Source organism: Cupressus sempervirens, chromosome 9 (assembly GCF_028749045.1).
Source record: "Cupressus sempervirens isolate cs-2001-9-10 chromosome 9, ASM2874904v1, whole genome shotgun sequence".
In the NCBI taxonomy this organism is placed as follows: domain Eukaryota; kingdom Viridiplantae; phylum Streptophyta; class Pinopsida; order Cupressales; family Cupressaceae; genus Cupressus; species Cupressus sempervirens.
In genome coordinates, this window is record NC_143126.1 from 210,933,337 (window position 1) to 210,952,403 (window position 19,067).

The 19,067-nt window shown below is 38.6% G+C and overlaps 1 protein-coding gene across 2 annotated transcripts; it reads left to right on the forward strand.

Annotated features, from left to right (window-relative positions):
* The first annotated feature begins 1,176 nt into the window (after positions 1 to 1,176).
* Positions 1,177 to 19,051, forward strand: LOC149538245 (uncharacterized). 2 transcript variants are annotated; one of them, XR_016356019.1, is made up of 3 exons: positions 1,177 to 2,538; positions 18,403 to 18,499; positions 18,746 to 19,051. XR_016356019.1 is itself a non-coding variant. In XM_089799621.1 (2 exons), the coding sequence occupies exons 1-2, from the start codon at positions 1,307 to 1,309 to the stop codon at positions 18,410 to 18,412; spliced, it is 1,242 nt and encodes a 413-aa protein (XP_089655747.1). In that variant the 5' UTR covers positions 1,177 to 1,306; the 3' UTR covers positions 18,413 to 18,550. The 2 variants fall into 2 exon arrangements, 1 of the variants encoding a protein (XP_089655747.1); XM_089799621.1 differs by lacking the exon at positions 18,746 to 19,051 and having other exon boundaries at positions 18,403 to 18,550.
* Positions 19,052 to 19,067: the final 16 nt, after the last annotated feature.

Consider the following 19,067-nt stretch of genomic DNA (forward strand, 5'->3'; position numbering starts at 1 on the left):
TGCATTTAATGTTTGCTTCATACGATGGATTTTTTATTTCAAATTTGTATTATTTGCTCTATATATATATTTTAATATATTGAAAAAGTTAAAAAATCTTGTGCTCATTTAAGCAATGAAATGAGAACTACAAGCTTATTCAAGCTCATTTCGAACAACCACACTAGAAACAACATTTGGAAGACCAATAGTCGCAACTTAGAATCCACCTTTTACAATGAGACAAATAGAACCAATAGCTTGACCAAGAGTCGCAACTTAGAATTCCACAATGAGAACTCATTGCTTCAACCAAGCTAAACCCCTTGGACACTCTTTTACTTTTTTTGCTTCTATTTGTTTGATTTAATTCTTTTAGTGAGCCTTACACCATTAGCTGCATGCAATACTAAAAGAAGTTGGCTTAAATGCTTGAAGCTATCACACCTTTTCAGGTTAATGTGCATATAAGAGTTTTTGAAAAGTGGTTATGCACCAATAACTATGTATGTTTGTATTTCACCAAATATGTAATGCACCAATTATCTTACATGTGTGAATATGAATGTAATATAGAAATTACATTAATATAATCATCTTGTATTCTTCAACCAATCATTGACTTTGTAAATATGTACAATATATTTTTTTAGCCAACATGTCACAATTTTTGTACAATGAATTGTGTAATAAAACATTATTGCACCCAAAGTACTTGTTTATGTATTAATTTTAAAGCAAATGATTATTAGATTTTCATAGTGAATCTTTTTGGCAAAACTTTGCCCTCATTTAGCTCCATTCAAAACATATAAATACCCTAATTAAAGGAAGGAGACTTTTTATTTTTATTTTTTATAGAAGGTTCAAGATTTGCGAGGCAACCAAACGAAGGCACGAGCCTTGTGATCTACCAACCAGTGAAGGCCACCACTCAAATAACTTAAGAACCTAATACACATCCACTCGTACTTGAAACCTCTTTGACTTGGAGCCAAGGACTCAGGGGCATCTATGTTGTCAAAATCACATGGAGCACTATCCCAGCCTCATCCCTTATGATGTCAAAGCCTTGCACTGAGCGAACCTTGATCCCTCACCATTCAACTTCACCAATAGACCAAAAGCCCATTAACAAGCAACATAACTTTGATTAGAAACTCTCGTATAAATATTTGTAAATATTACCCGCGTTTGTGACTGCTCCACGATACTTCACGTTTTAGTTGGCTATTTAGCCTTATGCCCGCAAACACTGGCTAGAGCTACAAAATGCGAGTGCAGTCGAGAACTCGCAGAACACATCTCGTTCATTTGTCTTTTGTTCATGGCTCTTGGTGCGGTTAAATCCTCGATTACAGCCCACAACAATGGCATTCACATCGAAGTGCCATTTCATAAACCCAACAGTTTTAGCTTACGAAAATCGCTGCAGCCATCTCCTCCCATCATTCAGACGACCAGCGGGGGGAACAAAAGGAAGTACTCTTCCATCAAGATACTCACCCGCAAGCCCTCTAACAATAGAGACACAGATCTTGTCTTTTACAGCAAAAGAATCTACATGCTCTGCAAAAATGCACAGGTCGATGAAGCCATCGGATTATTACGTTCAATGGAGAAGAATAAGGGGCTGGTTCCGGACACGGTAACATACAATGTTCTCATCAATGCCCTCTGCAGAGACGGTCAGCTTGAATTGGGTCTCTCGCTGCTGGGTGAAATGCAGGACAAGGGCTTCACTCCCACAGTTATAACATATACTACACTCATTCATGGCTTCTGCGAAGCAGGCCGACTGGAATGTGCCTTAGAGCTCCTGGAGTTGATGCAAAGCAGGGAGATTGGGATTACCCCCAGTACGGTCACATGCACGGCTCTGATCCAGGGACTATGTGCCCGAGGGGAGCTGAAGACAGCCCTGGATTTGTTTGATCAGATGAAATCTATGGGCCCTTATTCCGGCCCCAATGAACTAACATATAAGAAGATCATCCATGGGCTATGCCAAGGGGGGTTATATGAATTGGGTGTGGAGCTTTTGCACGAAATGATTCTAGGAGGCTTCACGCCCGATGAGAATATTTATAGTGCAATCACTAATGGTTTGTGCCAGTTGGGGGATTTTTCCAGAGCGGTTTATCTTGTCAGTGAGATGGTTCACGAGGGGCTTAAGCTTGATCATGCGACCTACAGTTGTCTTCTATATGCTCTTTGCAAGGCGGATGAGGCAGCCCTTGTGAGGGATATGCTAGGGCTAATGTGTGAAAGGGATGTGGGTCTCAATTCATCTAGTTGCAGTGGTTTGATTCAGAGGCTGTGCGGCGAAGGCATGGTGGATGAGGCCGTGGGATTATTGGAGGAGATGAGAAGGAAGGGAATTGAGCCCAACTGCGTGGCTTATACCTGTCTCGTTGACGGACTCAGACAAGCAGGGAAAAATAGCCGTGCATTGGAACTGGTTCATGAAATGGAGAGCAAGGGGCTTGAGCCTGTTGGTAACATTTTTAAAGTCTTGTTTCAGAGTTTTTACAGTTCGATTCGAGCTACTTCTAATGGGTGAGATCACGAGTCTTTTTCATTTGGAATGTTGTTATTTTCAAAATGTATAAAGCTTAGGAATTGTGGTGTCTAGGATATTGCTGGGCTCAGTTCGGGTTTCTTAGAAGATTATGTGCAAAATGTAACTACATGGATTCTAATATTTCGAGCTTATCAGTTTCAAAAAGACTAGCAGAGCGCCAATTATAGTCAACCATGGAACCATTTTACAACGAAAATGTAACAGAATTGTCTTTGAGTGAATTGGGGATTTCAGCTTTAATGAGACCACTAAGAAAGATACTTAGATTTTATTGTTTGCCGGGTTGTGGCGATTTCTATCAGGATTCGATTCAATCCTCAGGTCATCAGGATCAACTACCCAACTTTCAAGCGGTGCGTACCTCCACTTTAAGCTTAACTCCTAATTGAGCTATGAGCCTCATTAGCTGGAATGTGGCAGAGAGTAAAACCAAGAGCTTATCTCGGATATTTCAGTTTTATACATGCTATGCTTTTACAGACAGCCATGCTTGTGATATCTTTTAGACTTTTCCCTAGTTTATACCCTACAGACACAATTACAATAACTAGCGTTAGAGAGGTGTCCTACCAAGTAAGGTATTTCGTCCATTGTGCTTTGAATACAAGTCATGCAATCACATCATAAGGAACCAGTGCATACATATAAACTAACTATACTGTTTGTACTCAATGCTTCCTTAATGGAAGATCCCAAACTGGTCTCAAGGCAAATAACTTTCTTGTTTAAAGAACTTATCTTTGACCAGTGTTTAAATCCTTGTCCGGATAAGTGCCAAATTCTGATTTTTTTGTTGTTTTTTTTCTCTAATATTCACTTTTTTTGTTTTGGTCTTTTGGAAATACAAATAATTGCATAGAAAACAGTATACAAATTCCAGCAAGAACAATAAGCAAAATGCTAAGAATTTAATAGTAGTTTAATTCTGAAACAATACATAACCCATACAGGCAAACGATCTGATTTTTCTTTTATTCAATAATGGATCCTTGAATTAGTTTGATGCCTTCAACAATCTGAATTAATGTCAACTTGAGGAAGATTAACAGCCGTAAACAAGATGATACAATTTGCTGTCTATAACCTCTTCTCAGCAATACTCAACAATGGAATCAGCTACAAGATGGATGACGCCTCCAAGAACACTCAGGTGAGCTGCTATAGAGGCACGTGTAAGCTGAAATTATCTGGCTACCCAGCTGAAACCCACTCTACCAAACTAAATCTGCAGACAATGGTGAAATCGATCTCTACCTCTGACAATCTGAATGCCTTATCGAACAATTGCAACAACCAATCCTTGCCGAGGGTTATGTCCTAGCAATTCCAGTCCCCGGGTTTGTGTCCCAGACCTCCAATTCGCTGCACCAGAGCAATGGCAAATTTCAGAATTGTAATGTTCAAAAGATACTCAGAAAATAGGGTTGCTTCTCCTTGTATCCCCTTTCCAAAGCAATTCGAACCCTAAAAGGGAATTTCCCACTTTGCACTTTAATTAAAATAACATTTCCCATATATATGGCATCCAAACTTAGGAAAATGTTACTTTATTAAATTATCATAACTCAATGCATCAAATAAACTCCTGGTAGAGAAAATAAGTTATAATAAGTCAAGACCTTTTCAACAAGCTATCACACATAGGTATACAAACCCAAATTATTAAATTATTCCCTTATTACTCCAAAATGACCATAAATATAGCCTTATTCTAATTTATTTAATAATCAACTTTAGAAATATTAAAATATTTCCCTTTATGCCTCCAAAAGCCCAAATCAATTAGATAATCATAAAATTGACCATATCACCTGTTTGTGATTGACACTGAACAAGATGGGTCAACTGGCAGTCTTATCCCTAAAATATATAGATGCTCCTAAAAACTAGGGAACTCACCCAATCATCCTGAGGTTGAGGAGCCACATATTTGGAAGTTGCCACATCCTCTCCTAAATTTTAGGGAAACCTCCTAAAATCAAGGAACTGCTCCAAATTGGCCTAAAACTGCCTGAAATGCCATGTTCAACCACTGAATATCCTATGTGAGTCTCTGTCCAATATTGCTAGCCTACGAGACTCCCATGATAGGCTAACTCTCATGACCCTGATAGTCCAACTAAGGAGGGGGCATGATAGTCCTCCCCTCTCGGAGATGCCTGCCCTCAAGCTATTGCAATGTTGGGTGCTATAAAATGGATTCACCCCTCCCAGGTGGCATCCTCTATGGGAAGATCTCTCCAGTGCACCAAATACTCCCAAATCATCCTGCTCCTCCTCTGTCATTCCTTTACCTCAAGAATCTCATCAGGAACCAAAGTCAGCCTGCCTTCCTCATCCAAGGGAGGTAAATCAGGTGATGCTGAAATATGTTGTCCCAATGCCTTTTTTAGGCATGACATGTGGAATACATTATGAATCCTACTAACTCAATCTCATAGGCAACCTCTCAAACCCACTTGAGTACTCTGTATGGACCGTAAAAACAAGTTTTCAGCTTTTCAGCTCCTCTCCCTTTAAAGTGCTTTGTCTGTAGGGTTGTAAGTGAAGGAAAACCATGTCACCCACCTCGAATGCCTTCTTAGTCCTATGCTGATCAACGTGCATCTTTTTCTGATTCGGAGCATGCTATAAGTTCTCCCTGAGAGATCTCGTGATATCCTGGTTCTCCTATAACCAGTCCTATGCCAAAAGAACTCTATTGTCACTCAACACCAAATTAACAAAAGATAATGCATCGTAGACATAAAGGGCCTTGAAAGGAGTTATATCTATAGACATGTGGTGCGTAAAAATATAACAATACTTGCACAAATACAACCAACGCATCCATGCCTTCTGTTACCTTGACACATAATTGCGTAGACACCCCTCAATCCACTTATTAACTATCTCGGTCTATCCATCCATCTGAGGGTAGTAGCTTGTACTAGATGTCAACTCAGTGCCCGCAAGCCTAAAAAGTTCCTGCCAAAAAGAACTCATGAACCTGCAGTCCCTGTCACTCACTATAGTCTTAAGAAGACCATAGAGTCTAAACACCTCTTCGAAGAATAGATTGGCTATCTGAGATGTTGTGAAATCAACTACAATCAGAAAGAAGTGGGCATATTTAGTCAATCTGTCCACCACTACATAAATACAATCCTTCCCTTGAACTCGGGGAAGACCTGAAATGAAATCCATAGAGATTCTTGTCCACTTTTGTTCCGGTATAAGCAAGGGCTGCGACAAACCAGCAGGAAAAGTACGTTTTGACTTGTTTTGCTGGCAAGTCATGCACTCACGAACATGGTGTAAGAGATCATCCTTGAGACCTTTCCAAGACAATTTCTTGCGAACTGCTCTATATGTCTTACCATATCGTGGATGCCCTGCAGTAGGAGTATCGTGAAAGGCATGCAAAATTTGTTCCTTCAGCTGTGATTGAGGAACAAGATAGACTCTGTTTTTGTAGTAGGCAACGTCATCAACCACACTGTATTTGTCATCCTATATCAATCCATCCATGACCTCACAAGCATGCTGATTTTTGGAATACTCAACTAAAAGTTGACCCTTATAATCTGCTGAAAATGAACATAGGGCAACAAGTGACGGTTTTCTAGGAAGTGCATCAGCTGCAGTATTGTTCTTCCTTTTGACAAACTCTATGTCAAAATCATAGGCTTGGACCTTGGTTACCCATTTTTGCTGACGATCATTGAGCTCTTTTTGATCAAGGAAATATTTCAGACTATTGTGGTCCGTCCTTCCCACAAATTTGTTGCCAACAAGATATTGTCTGAGTTTGGCTAATGCATGCATAATAGCCAACATTTTCTTATCATGTGTAGAATACAATCTCTCACTATCACGCAGCTTCCTACTCTTGTAGGCAATGGGATGTTTGTTTTGCATTAAAACTACTCCAATGCCTTCACCCGAAGCATCACACTCAAGTATAAAAGGCTGTGAGAAATCAGGAAGTGCCAAAATTGAACAAGTGCTCATAACCTCCTTGAGCCTATCAAAAACTTTGCGCTTGCTTTGTCCATCTGATGCCCCCTTCTTCGTGAGATCTGTCAAAGGTGCTGACAAAATCGCTTCATGAACCTCCTATTATAAGCACATAAACCAAGGAATCCACATAACTCTGTAATGTTCATGGGATAGGGCTAGTCTCGAATTGCCTAGATCTTCTCATCATGCACTTTCACCCCATTAGCACTGATCACATGGCCTAAATATAAGATCTCCGTAAGTCCAAGTTCACATTTGGACAACTTAGCAAATAGAGACTAACTCTGCATGATGCTAAGTATCTCCTATAGGTGCCTGAGATGATCCTCCCATGTACGACTGTAGATCAGTATATCATCAAAAAACACTAGAACAGATTTTCTCAGTTGTTTGTTGAAGATGTGGTTCATACAGGACTGGAAAGTGGTAGGTGCATTTGTAAGGCCAAAAGACATCACCAAGAACTCAGTGCCCATAATGCCAACGAAAGACAGTCTTGCGTACGTCCTCGTCCCATACACGAATATGATGATAGCCTGAACGAATATCAATCTTAGAGAAGTAGATAGCTCCATGGAGCTCATCTATGCATGGAATGAGATATTTGTTTTTGATTGTCTTTTTGTTCAAAGCTCTATAATCTATACACATCCGCAGAGTCCCCATCCTTCTTCTTAACCAACACCACAAAAGAAGCAAAAGGACTAGAGCTAGGGCGAATGAACCCAATGTTCAACAACTCATGAATGGTCTTCTCAATTTCATCCTTGTATGCTCTAGGATGATGATATGGGGTAGTAATCATTGACTTAGCACCATCCTCCAACTCCATCACATGCTCAAAACCTCTACTTGGAGGTATACCAGGGGACATGTCATCAAAAACTCTACCATGCCGGTCCATCATTGATTGTATATCAACATGAAATGCCCTGCCATCCTAAGATGTGGGAGTTTTGGACTTCACATAACAGTTTGTAGCCCAAATCACATCATCATGTCTAATAATAGACTCCATCCTGCGGGAAGACACCTCCATAGGTCTACCATCTGAAGCTGCTCTCAAAACTCTCTTCTTCCCTCCAAAAATGAACTCTAACTGCATATGGTGGTGGTCAATAATGTATCATCCAATACCCTGTAACCACTGCATGCCAAAAACCACATCATAATCCTCTCATGGTAGCACATAGAAATCATTTGTCAAAGTGTAATCCCCCATTTGGATGCTAAGCTGAGAAATCCTCATAGTACAACAATAAAATATCCCACTAATGCTACTATACTGTTTGTACTCAATGCTTCCTTCATGAAAGATCCCAAACCAGTCTCAAGGAAAAGAGCTGTCTTGTTTGAAGAACTTATCTTTGATCAGTGTTTAAACCCTTGTCCGGGTAAGTGCCAAATTCTGATTTTTTTTTTGTTTTTTTCCTCTAATATTCACTTTTTTTTTTGGTCTTTTGGAAATACAAATAATTGCATAGAAAATAGTAAACAAATTCTAGCTAGAACAATAACCAAAATGCTAAGAATTAAATAGTACTTCAATTTTGAAACAATACATATCCGTACAGGCAAACAATCTTATTTTTCTTTAATTCAACAATGGATCCTTGCATTAGTTTGATGCCTTCAACAATCTGAATCAACGTCAACTTGACGAAGATTAACAATCGTAAAGAAGATGATATAATTTTCTGTCTATAACCTCTTATCAACAATACTCAAAAATGGTGTCAGCTACAAGATGAATGACGCCTCCAAGAACACTCACGTGAGCCGGTACAAAGGTACGTGGAAGCTGAAATGAGCTGGCCGCCCAGCTGAAACCCACACTACCTGTTGGAAATATTCAAGACTATGCTAAGTTACTGAGAGGTGAGGGGTGAATCAGTAACTTCAAAAACAATTACAGATCTTAATTGCAATATCCCAATTACCATCTAGATCATCATATCTGATCTAATTGCATGCATGAGAAATTGAAAACATAAAAGCATCCATAACACTTGAACACACAGATTTGGTGACCCAGAAATCTTCCAAATAGACAGTAAAACTGGGGTGGGGATGATACCCACAAACTTCAATACTGCAGCACAAAGTTGGCTGGTTAAGACTTACATTGATCACTTCTGATGATCTGCCCTGTTAGGAGCAATTAGGACTGCTAGGTCCATCTTGTTAGAGGTTTTACAAACATACAATGAAGTATGCACTCGGTAAAGAGATTTATGAAAGATTGTTAAGTCTACCTTGTTAAAGGATTTTGACTGGTTCACCTGTTAGGATGAAGCAGTAGATCTCTGATCTGCAACTGAATTTGCTGAATGAGATTCCTTGAATGTACTGATCACCTTTCTGTGATGGATATGTCTTTGCTGCTCCTTATGCTGATATGGCCTTTACAATTTGCTCTTCTTATGCTTACTTGCACAATTGCATTCACATGCATATACTTCCTCTAATTATGCTATGAAATGATACAACACATTACATATATATACCAATCCAAATTACATAATTACAAAGTCGGCTATCATACAAGTTAACACCAAAATTACAAAGTCGGCCCATATGAAGACACTCGGGTTCTGAAGATTGATTTGGTGAATTTCTGATACACGGCATCTATAGTCATTACTTGACATCGTCATGCACTCGGTAGACGTAGAGGCTCGGTCATACTAATCACTTCAAAGTAGTCTTGAACTCGGTCTGCACTAGTGACTCGGTAGATACTGTGCAACTCGGCATAAACTAAATTACTTGTTTACCATGATTGAACTCAGTAAACACTATCACCATAAGCTCGGTTAACACTAGCTTTGCATTGCATGAACTGCGAACTCGGTAGATACTGCAATGCTCGGTAACCACTGATAAACTTGGTGTATATTGAAATGCTCAGTTTGAACTGCTGGACTTCTCATTGACTGAATCTGCTTGGTGACCACTGATATACTTGGCAAACACTATAAATTGTACAATGAGCTTAGTAGCCATACAAAATCTAAGTGTGTTGTCACTAATAAAAAACTTCACTGATATGTCAACAATCTCCCCCTTTGGCATTAGTAACAAAAGCACTTATCAGCCAAAAACTAAATACCTTGTATTCATCACCACGTGATATTAGCTCGGTAGAATATACTGTTTTTGAGATTTTTCAAAACTGATTTTGTAAGGTATACTATACATCATATCTGCAAATTCTCCTCTGCCATATACATTCTGCCCCATAGCATGTTTCTCTCTCAAAACAATATATGTGTCTCTCCCCCTTTTTGACAGTAATGCCAAAGATTTATTCTGACTAATTTACATAGAGACACCAAAATGAGATAAGAAATCAGAATGTACTTTGAGAATGGCTGCCAAGGTTTTATCCCAATTCTCTTATAGAATTTTGCATATATGAATTGCAATTTGTACCTCTGCAGATAGTTCAATCATGTGCTCTGCAACAGAGAAGTTGTTATCATGGATCAAGGTTTTTGAGTATATAATATGTTTTTGCATTGTATCCATGTTTGGAAGGATCATATTTTGAATATCAATCAATGTTGACCGGATCTTTGCTTCTTCTCTTAACAATTTCACCTGCATATTTGACAAAAATCGGATCTTCTTGTGATATGTAGAGCTTGAACTAGGGTCAAGTTGCAACTGTTGAGCACTGGCTTTTAGATCCTCATCGATTTTGGACAATTTGCCCTTTATTTCCTTTGTGAATTTGGAAACATCACATAACTTCCCAAAAAGTGATGTCACATTAGAACAGGGTGTCTCAAGATTGACCAAAATTGTTGAAAGCTCAACTTGATGAATGGCAATTTGCTGAGCCATGTGCTCCAACACTTCAGTATTGAATTGCTTTTCAGCCTTTTCAATTAGCTTGTCCTAACCATCTGTGTCTTCATTGAATTTTTGGATTGCATTTGCTAATTGAAACAAAATAGGTTGAGAAGAATCAATCTCAACTTCTATTGCCTCTGCTAAAATGTTCTTGGCATCATCTATAATCTTATACTCCTTATCTCTTTCCTCTCTTAATCTTTACTGTTTTGCCTTTTTTTGGAGGAGTTCACCAAATATCTACATTTGGTCTGGAGTAAGCTTGTAGATATCCCAATTTGGGAATACTATCTCCTCATCTAAATCAATATCATCCACTATCTCCTTTCCTTTTCCCAAAAATTTTGTACTCGGTTGAGCCTTAGGTTCAATTGTCCTTGTACTTAATGCCTTCGTGTCCGGAATGGAAACAATAGTAGATATACTTGGACTTGCAGTAAAAATTGATACTATACTTATTGATGGAATACTTACAGGAATATTTGACGAATCCAAAATTGTTGAAGTCAAAATTGTAGAATCCAAAACTGAAGTAGATTAAATTGTAGAATTTACCGCTGAAGCACTCAAAACTATAGAAGTCAAAATTGGAGAGCTGAAGACTGAAGAGCTCAACTCGGTAGCTGAAGAAGGAGTTTGCAGCTCAGTAGATGAAGTGGAAGTTACTTCTGTCATAGATACACTGAGTTGAGTTGGGGCAAAGAGTGATTGGACATTTGATGTATCTGTAGTAGTCACAACCAAACTTGCTGAAGCTGTCTCCATACTTGATGTAACTAATGGTTTGCTTGGAGAGTGAGGAAGTGAGGCAATGACTGCCGCAACTATCTTGACTAGGTCAGTTTCCTCATCATCTTCCTTATCTTCCTCGGTAGCTTCTTGCTCCTTGAATTCCTGGTAATCAATTGCAACAAACTGAGTTGATTCTTCATCATCTTCTTCATCCTTGTCATCATCATCATCATCCTTTATTTCAACTGGATGTTCACTTGGCTTGTGAAGATGATAGATGTTTTTCCAGGTATTTGGGGCATTCCTCACAATATATTCAGTATCTTTCATCAAAATTAAACAAGTATTGAATTTTAAAGTCATCTTATCTTCATTCTCCTTTAATGACTTATTTACCTCAGCATCTGTCATGTTTGGTAGAAGCTTCCTCTGAGTTTGCCTGTATATGTCTCTGATAGTTTGCTTGGTATTTTCCCACCTTGGTCTGATTTTCTCCATCAAGGTACTGGGAATCTGTGAGGCTAGCTGGTCAAGTGAGTACTTCCACTTACCCATTTTGTCCATGACCAGATCTTCAATCTGCTTCTTCTCTGCCTCAGTTCTGGTATCATATTTTAGTGCCTTAAAATTTGTCATAACTGCACCTTCTTGTAGTTCCTTCAATTTGTCCTAGAAGGTGGGTGGAGGCCTGCTGAATATGACATCTGCTCCTTCTTTACTTGCCTTCTTCCTTGACTGCCTTGTAAAGATTGTAGTGGATGGCTTGGGTGGCTTGGTGATGATCACCTTACCTTTCTTCTTCACAGGTTCTTCTTTCTCAGATTCCTCCTCATCCTCTGCTTCTTTATTTGGCAGATTCTCACCTCTGCCCTCGGTTAATAGGAGAGGTGCACTTGATTTTAGTTTGGCTATTCTTCTCTTCCCTTTATTAACTGCCTGAGGGAGCTTTATTTCTAGCTCTATTCTTGCCTTGGCTTCATCATAGTTTCCAAAATATGGTGCCTTGGGATCAACTAGTTCATTGATGAGAGCTTCAATGATATCCTTAGTTTCATCAAGATCCACCTCATAACCAAGAGGTTTGACCCACACCACTCTAGGCCTAACTACCTGGATATAAACCTTGTCACTATCCACCATGAAGCACACATCATTCTTGTAATCTTCAACTAACTTCCTTGGGATTCTAAACCTATTGTTCATTTTCTCTTTGAATGCATCGAAGTAGTTGTCCATGATGCTGGCATAGTTTTCACCCATATTTGTAATGTATTCATTTATCGGATAAAGGACAGGCACATCCTTTCTCCAGACTACTGTGCCTTTAGATGGGAAAAACTTTTGGACATAGAAGAATAGACAGGTTAATAGTGAACCGAATTTGCATGGGTTATTCTTTGATGTCCTAATACTTTCCATATTTTTGTTGAATTGCTTCAACAACAAGTCGGCAAGGTCAAAAGCTAAGTTGTTTTTCACCACTTTGTAAGCCAAGTCCACAGCTTCACATGACACACTATTAAGATGACTTGAACTATATATCTTATGAGCAATGACATGAATTCCAAATTTCAGTTCTGTATTTGTGACATTGCTTATCTTCATACCTTTGCCATCCCATTTAGCTAGGGTTTTCTTCTCCAGTTCTGCCTAACCTAGGGTTTTTGTTGCTTTGCCCTTGGTAAGCATGGGAAGGCTGGTGATTTGATGAGTCATCTTTTTGGTAATCAAAATTGGTTGCTCTAACCACAGCTGACCGTTATGCACCCGACTAAGAATGAACCTAATCCATTTTATTTGAAATTCTCGGGGCATATGGGGAATATGAGTTAATCCTTTTGCTTCCAAATGTTGATGCTTGGGTTTTAGGGTGCCATCAACACACAACTGACCTAGGGCATCATCCGTCTCCAAAGTACCAATTTTTTGAATTGCACATTTAAAATGAGTGCAAATGTTGTTAATAAGAAGTACCTTTGGAGGGATTTGAGATTGAGCTCCGCTTGGGTCTAAGGTTTCTACAACTGTGGGTGCGAGTTTGAAATCCGGTGCTTTACATTCAACTCCTCGAACCAACATGTCCGACCCTTTCTTGACCTTGCTGTTGCTTGATGCCATCTTCACTTAGTAGCTTGATAAAACTTTGAAAAACTTCTGCATGAAATTTGCTCAAGTTGCTTGATCGCACTGGAAATCGCTTCTTCGTAATAGTCCTGAAAATTCACGGTGAGAAATGAGTTCGTCTTCATGCAATAGCTTGACAGGCTGTCATCCACTATTTTGCTTTGTTCACTCGGCAAAGGCTTTGCAACTCAGTAACGTGTGTCTTGTTACTGTCAAATTTGCTCGGTAGAGTCTATGACCCGAACTTACTCGATAGAGAAGGTAACTCGGTGATAATTGATACCGATCTTGCTCAGTGATCCCTTTGTATCTTATATACAGATTTGGATCTTTGTCACCTTTTAACTGCAACTGTTTTGGATGTGATCTCGATACCCTGGTTCTAGTTCTCCCTGGAGAATTTTAATTAGAAGGGGCGGAGTCACCTAATTCTTGAGTGACTTGACCATCATTATTTGAACCATTGTCCTTGGTAGACTTAGGAATCCATTGCTGTCTCATCTGCTTTCGGATGTTGTCAACTTTTGCTTTCTTTTCTTCTTCAATTCTACTTGTATTCATGTAATTCTTGGCAAGATGACCAAGTTCTATACAAGTGAAACATCTTTTGGTGGTATCTCTTTTCCTCATATGATGTTTAACACAATTCATGCCAATGTGTCCAAATTTTCCACAGTAATGACATCTACACCAGGTATTGTAGTCCCATTGAAATATTGCTTTCACAATTTGCTTTGCTGGATTTTCTTTCTTTTTTTTGCATTCTGATGCCTTGTGCCCTTGTTTCTTGCATTTGTGACACTTAGTCTCAAATTTTGGTTTCTCTTTGCATTTATTAGCCCTATGACCATGCTGACTGCAATTGTAGCATTTTCTATTGAATTTTGCTTTCCCATTACTCCAACATTTGTTTGATGTATGACCTATCTTACCACAGTGATTGCAAGTAGGTCTTTGATTCTTTTGAGCACCTTGTTTGGAGGATTCACCTTTTTTGTATCCAATTCTTGCTTTACCCTTTTGTCTATAGAGATTCTGCTCATTCAACTGATTCATGTCTGTTTGGGATTTCATTATTCTTTCACTGAGTTGCTTTTCAGAATTTAGATCATTCTGCAATCTTTCATTGATTTGTCTTTCAAAATTTAGATCATTCCTCATTTTTTCATTTTCAAATCTTAAGCTCATGATTTCCTCATTTGCATTGGAGAAGAGTTGATCAAGAAGGTTTGCTTGCTGAAGGGATTGGTTTTGAATTTTATTGTTCCTTTCATTCATTTCTTCTTTAATCTTGTTTCTTTGTTCCAAGACTTCACATAACCTTATTGACTGAATCTCTTGTTCTCTTTTTAGTTTCCTTATTTCTTTTTGCAGGGAACCATTCTTCTCTAAGAGTTCTTTGATTACATCATTTGCTTCATCTGAGTTACTTGGGAAAAAGTCTTCAATTATTTCTTCAATGTGCTAATGATCATTCATCTAATTTGCAAGTTCCTTCCTTCTTTTTAGGGATTGGGAGAGATGCTCCTTTGCTTTCTTGAGTTGGGCAATGGCCATTTCTAGATCCAGCTTTTCATTGTCAATAGCTTTGTCAAGTCTAAATATCTCCATAATCCTTGATCTTTGCTCAAGCTGTCAAACTTTCTCCCGAGAACCACAAAGCTCTGATACCAATTGTTGGAAATATTCAAGACTATGTTAAGTTACTGAGAGGGGAGGGGTGAATCAGTAACTTCAAAAACAATTACAGATCTTAATTGTAATAGCTCAATTACCATCTAGATCATCATATTTGATCTAATTGCATGCATGAGAAATTGAAAACATAAAAGCATCCATAATACTTGAACACAGATTTGGTGACGTAGAAACCTTCCAAATAGAAAATAAAATTGGGGTGGGGATGATACCCACAAACTTCAATACTGCAGCACAAAGTTGGCCAGTTAAGGCTTACATTGATCACTTCTGATGATTTGCCCTGTTAGGAACAATTAGGATTGTTAGGTCCACCTTGTTAGAGGTTTTACAAACATACAATGAAGTATGCACTTGATAAAGAGATTTATGAAAGACTGTTAAGCCTACCTTGTTAAAGGATTTTGATTGGTTCACCTGTTAGGATGAAGCAGTAGATCTCTGATCTGCAATTGAATTTGCTGAATGAGATTCTTTGAATGTACTGATCACCTTTCTGTGATGGATATGTCTGTGCTACTCCTTATGTTGATATGGCCTTTACAATTCCCTCTTCTCCTACTTACTTGCACAATCACATTCACATGCATATACTTCCTCTAATTATGCTATGAAACGATACAACACATTACATATATATACCAATCCAAATTACATAATTACAAAGTCAAATATCATACGAGTTAACACCAATATTACAAAGTCGGTCCATATGAAGACACATGGGTTCTGAAGACTGACTCGGTGAACTTCTGATACATAGCATCCACAGTCATTACTCGGCATCGTCATGCACTTGGTAGATGTAGATGCTTGGTCCATACTGATCACTTCAAAGTAGTCTTGAACTTGGTCTGTGCTGATGATTCGGTAGATACTGTGCAACTCGGTATAAATTGAATTACTTGTTTACCACGACTGAACTCGGTAAACACTATCACCATAAGCTCGGTTAACACTAGCTTTGCATTGCATGAACTGCGAACTCGGTAGATACTGCAATGCTCGGTAACCATTGATAAATGTGGTGTATATTGAAATGCTCGGTTTGAACTTGTTACAAGCTAGAGTTGCTGTTGCACCAAAAGATTGACCTTTTAATGCCCGATACAACCACTGGACTTATAGAACACAGAAGGTGGTTAAGCCATGTCACGAATCCCGAAGGGGAAGGTTGGCGGTTAGTCCAACAATTCCCCCCTTAGCATCACCCGAGGGGATTTGAACTTGTGACCAAGCTTTGATACCACTTGTTACAAGCTAGAGTTGCCGTTGCACCAAAAGATCGACCTTTTAATGCCAGATACAACCACTAGACTTATAGAACACAGGAGGCGGTTAAGCCATGTCACAAATCCCGAAGGGGAAGGCTGGCGGTTAGTCCAACAGAACTGCTAGACTTCTCACTGACTGAATCTACTCGGTGACCACTGATATACTTGGCAAACACTGTAAACTGTACAATGACCTCGGTAGCCATATAGTATCTGACTAAGTGTGCTGTCACTAATAACAAACTTGACTGATATGTCAACACTACCAAACTAAATCTTCAGGCAATGATGAAATCGATCTCTACCTCTGAAAATTTAAATGCCCAATCAAACAAATGCAACAACCAATCCTTGCTAAGGGTTACGTCCCAACAATTCCAGCCCCCAGGTTTGCATCCTAGACCTCCAATTTGCTCCACCAGAGAAATGACAAATTTCAAAAGTGTAATGTTCAAAAGATACTGAGAAAATAGGGTTGCATCTCCTTATATCCCTCCTCTCCAAAGCAATTCGAACCTTAAAAGGGAATTTTCCGCTTTGCACTTTAATTAAAATAACATTTCCCATATAAATGGTGTCTAGACTTAGGAAAAATGTTACTGTATTAAATTGTCATAACTCAATGCATCAAACAACATCCTGGTAGAGAAAATAAGTTATAATAATTCAAGACCTTTCCAACGAGCTATCACACATAGGTATACAAACCCAAATTATTAAGTTATTCCCTTATTACTCCAAAATGACTATAAATATAGCCTTACTATAATCTATTTAATAATCAACTTTGGAAATATTAAAATATTTTCCTTTATGCCTCCAAAAGACCAAATCAACCAGATAATCATAAAACTGACCATGTGACCTGTCTGTGACTGACATTGAACAAAATGGGTCAACTGGCAGTACCGTCCCTAAAATATAGGAATGCTCCTAAAAACTAGGGAACTCACCTAGTCGTCATGAAATTGAAACCATGGAATGGTCCCGAGGAGCCACATATTTGGAAGCTGCCACATCCTCCTAAGTTTCTAGGAAACCTCCTAAATCAAAGAATTACTCCAAACTGGCCCAAAACTGCCTGAAATGCCATGTCGGGCCACTAAATATCCTCTGCGAGTCTTTGTCCAATACTGCTAGCTTACGAGACTCCCATGATAGGCTAACTCTCATGACCCCGATAGTCCAACTAAGGAGGGCACATGACACTTAAGCTTTGCAAAATGATAATACAAAGAGATATACAATCCTAACCTAGAGATTAGGTAACAATATAATGTATATTTATGATTACGGAAGAAACATACTTGTAGCACTTAACTCTTATTGCCTCAACTATAATGAGGAATGAGATAAGAAAGACATAATGAGGTGTTTTCTCTGCCCTAGGCCCAAGAGTAGAAACTTCGTCCCCCTTGGCTTCATGTTTCATGGGGTTGGCATACCTTCCAGAACCTTTATAGTTTACACTTTTCCCCTCCATCATTTTACTTAAGTCATCTCATATGATTAAGGATCATTTTCTTAGCTATCACAATAACTCTCCCATATGAGTTAGTGGAAGGAATTTCAATAGGGTTTCTGTAACACAACCCTAGGCCCAAGAGTGGAATCTCTTGTTCCTCTTGGCTTCATGCTTCATGAGGTGGTGTACCTAGTAAGGCCTCACCGTTCCCCCTTATTGCAATTGCTTTCCATTCCCTAAATTGCAAATAAAGTATACAAAGTACTGATCCCATATAGATCTGATTTAAGGTGACAGTATGCAGTTTATAACTTTATTGGTATTTATATGATGCATAAACAGTCCAACATAGTATAATGCAGTCATAATATAATACATGTTTTTTTGGTAATAATATAATGCAGTTATATGCGATGCATAAACAATCCAACATTTATAACAGTGTAGTGACCAGTGTGAAGTAATTATTTTCATACTATCATGTTCTGGAAGGCTATTGGCCGGCAGTATTTAGGGGTACCTTTGTATCAAAGGTTCTAGATTCCAGATATGAACTATTATATATTTATTGTTACAGCTGTCTATCCTTTCTTCCGCTTTCTTCCTGTTCGTCTGATTCAATCCTCAATCGTTTCCTTGCTTGCAATGATCTGATTGTGTTCTTATTTGATATCTCTTCTCTGCAGCCAGTGGTGAATGGACAAGGGAACATGTTTATATCTTGCCTTTGATATGAATGTTCCCAAAGGCAAGCCTGTTCTTTCTCCTATCTCTTCTCAAGAGGTCGTACCTTTTTCATGGCATATCAATCAATCTAATATATCTTATTAATCACATCCTTTAGCATTTGTTTGGATTAATCCCTACTATGATTATTATGCCATATTGTATCCATTTGTTAGTATTAGCCTCATGCCAAATGAACCATCATGGAGATAGATTCACTGATTTAGGATTAATCAACAGTGGCATATTCATCTAACTATTGATGTTACTGACCCATCTTCGCTTGCTGACTCTATGATACAGAAAGATTTTTCATGACTTCTTGTTGGATGAATGGCTCTTCATCGTGGCTTAAAGATTGTCCAGGTTCACTTATTATTTTTATTGATGCAGAGGTAATATGTTTGACTTGGGTCTTAGGCAGTATTGTCTATTGATGATTGTAATCTTGTGTAGTCAATTGATCTGATCGCTAATTGATGGTTGCATTGATATGCTTTCAACTTGTCTCATATTTGTGAATCGATATCTCGGATCCTCTTTTCATGTATGATTGACACCTAAGACACTTTTGATATATAGTGATATGTTCTCTACTTGATAATCCTTGATTCCCTTGTTGAAT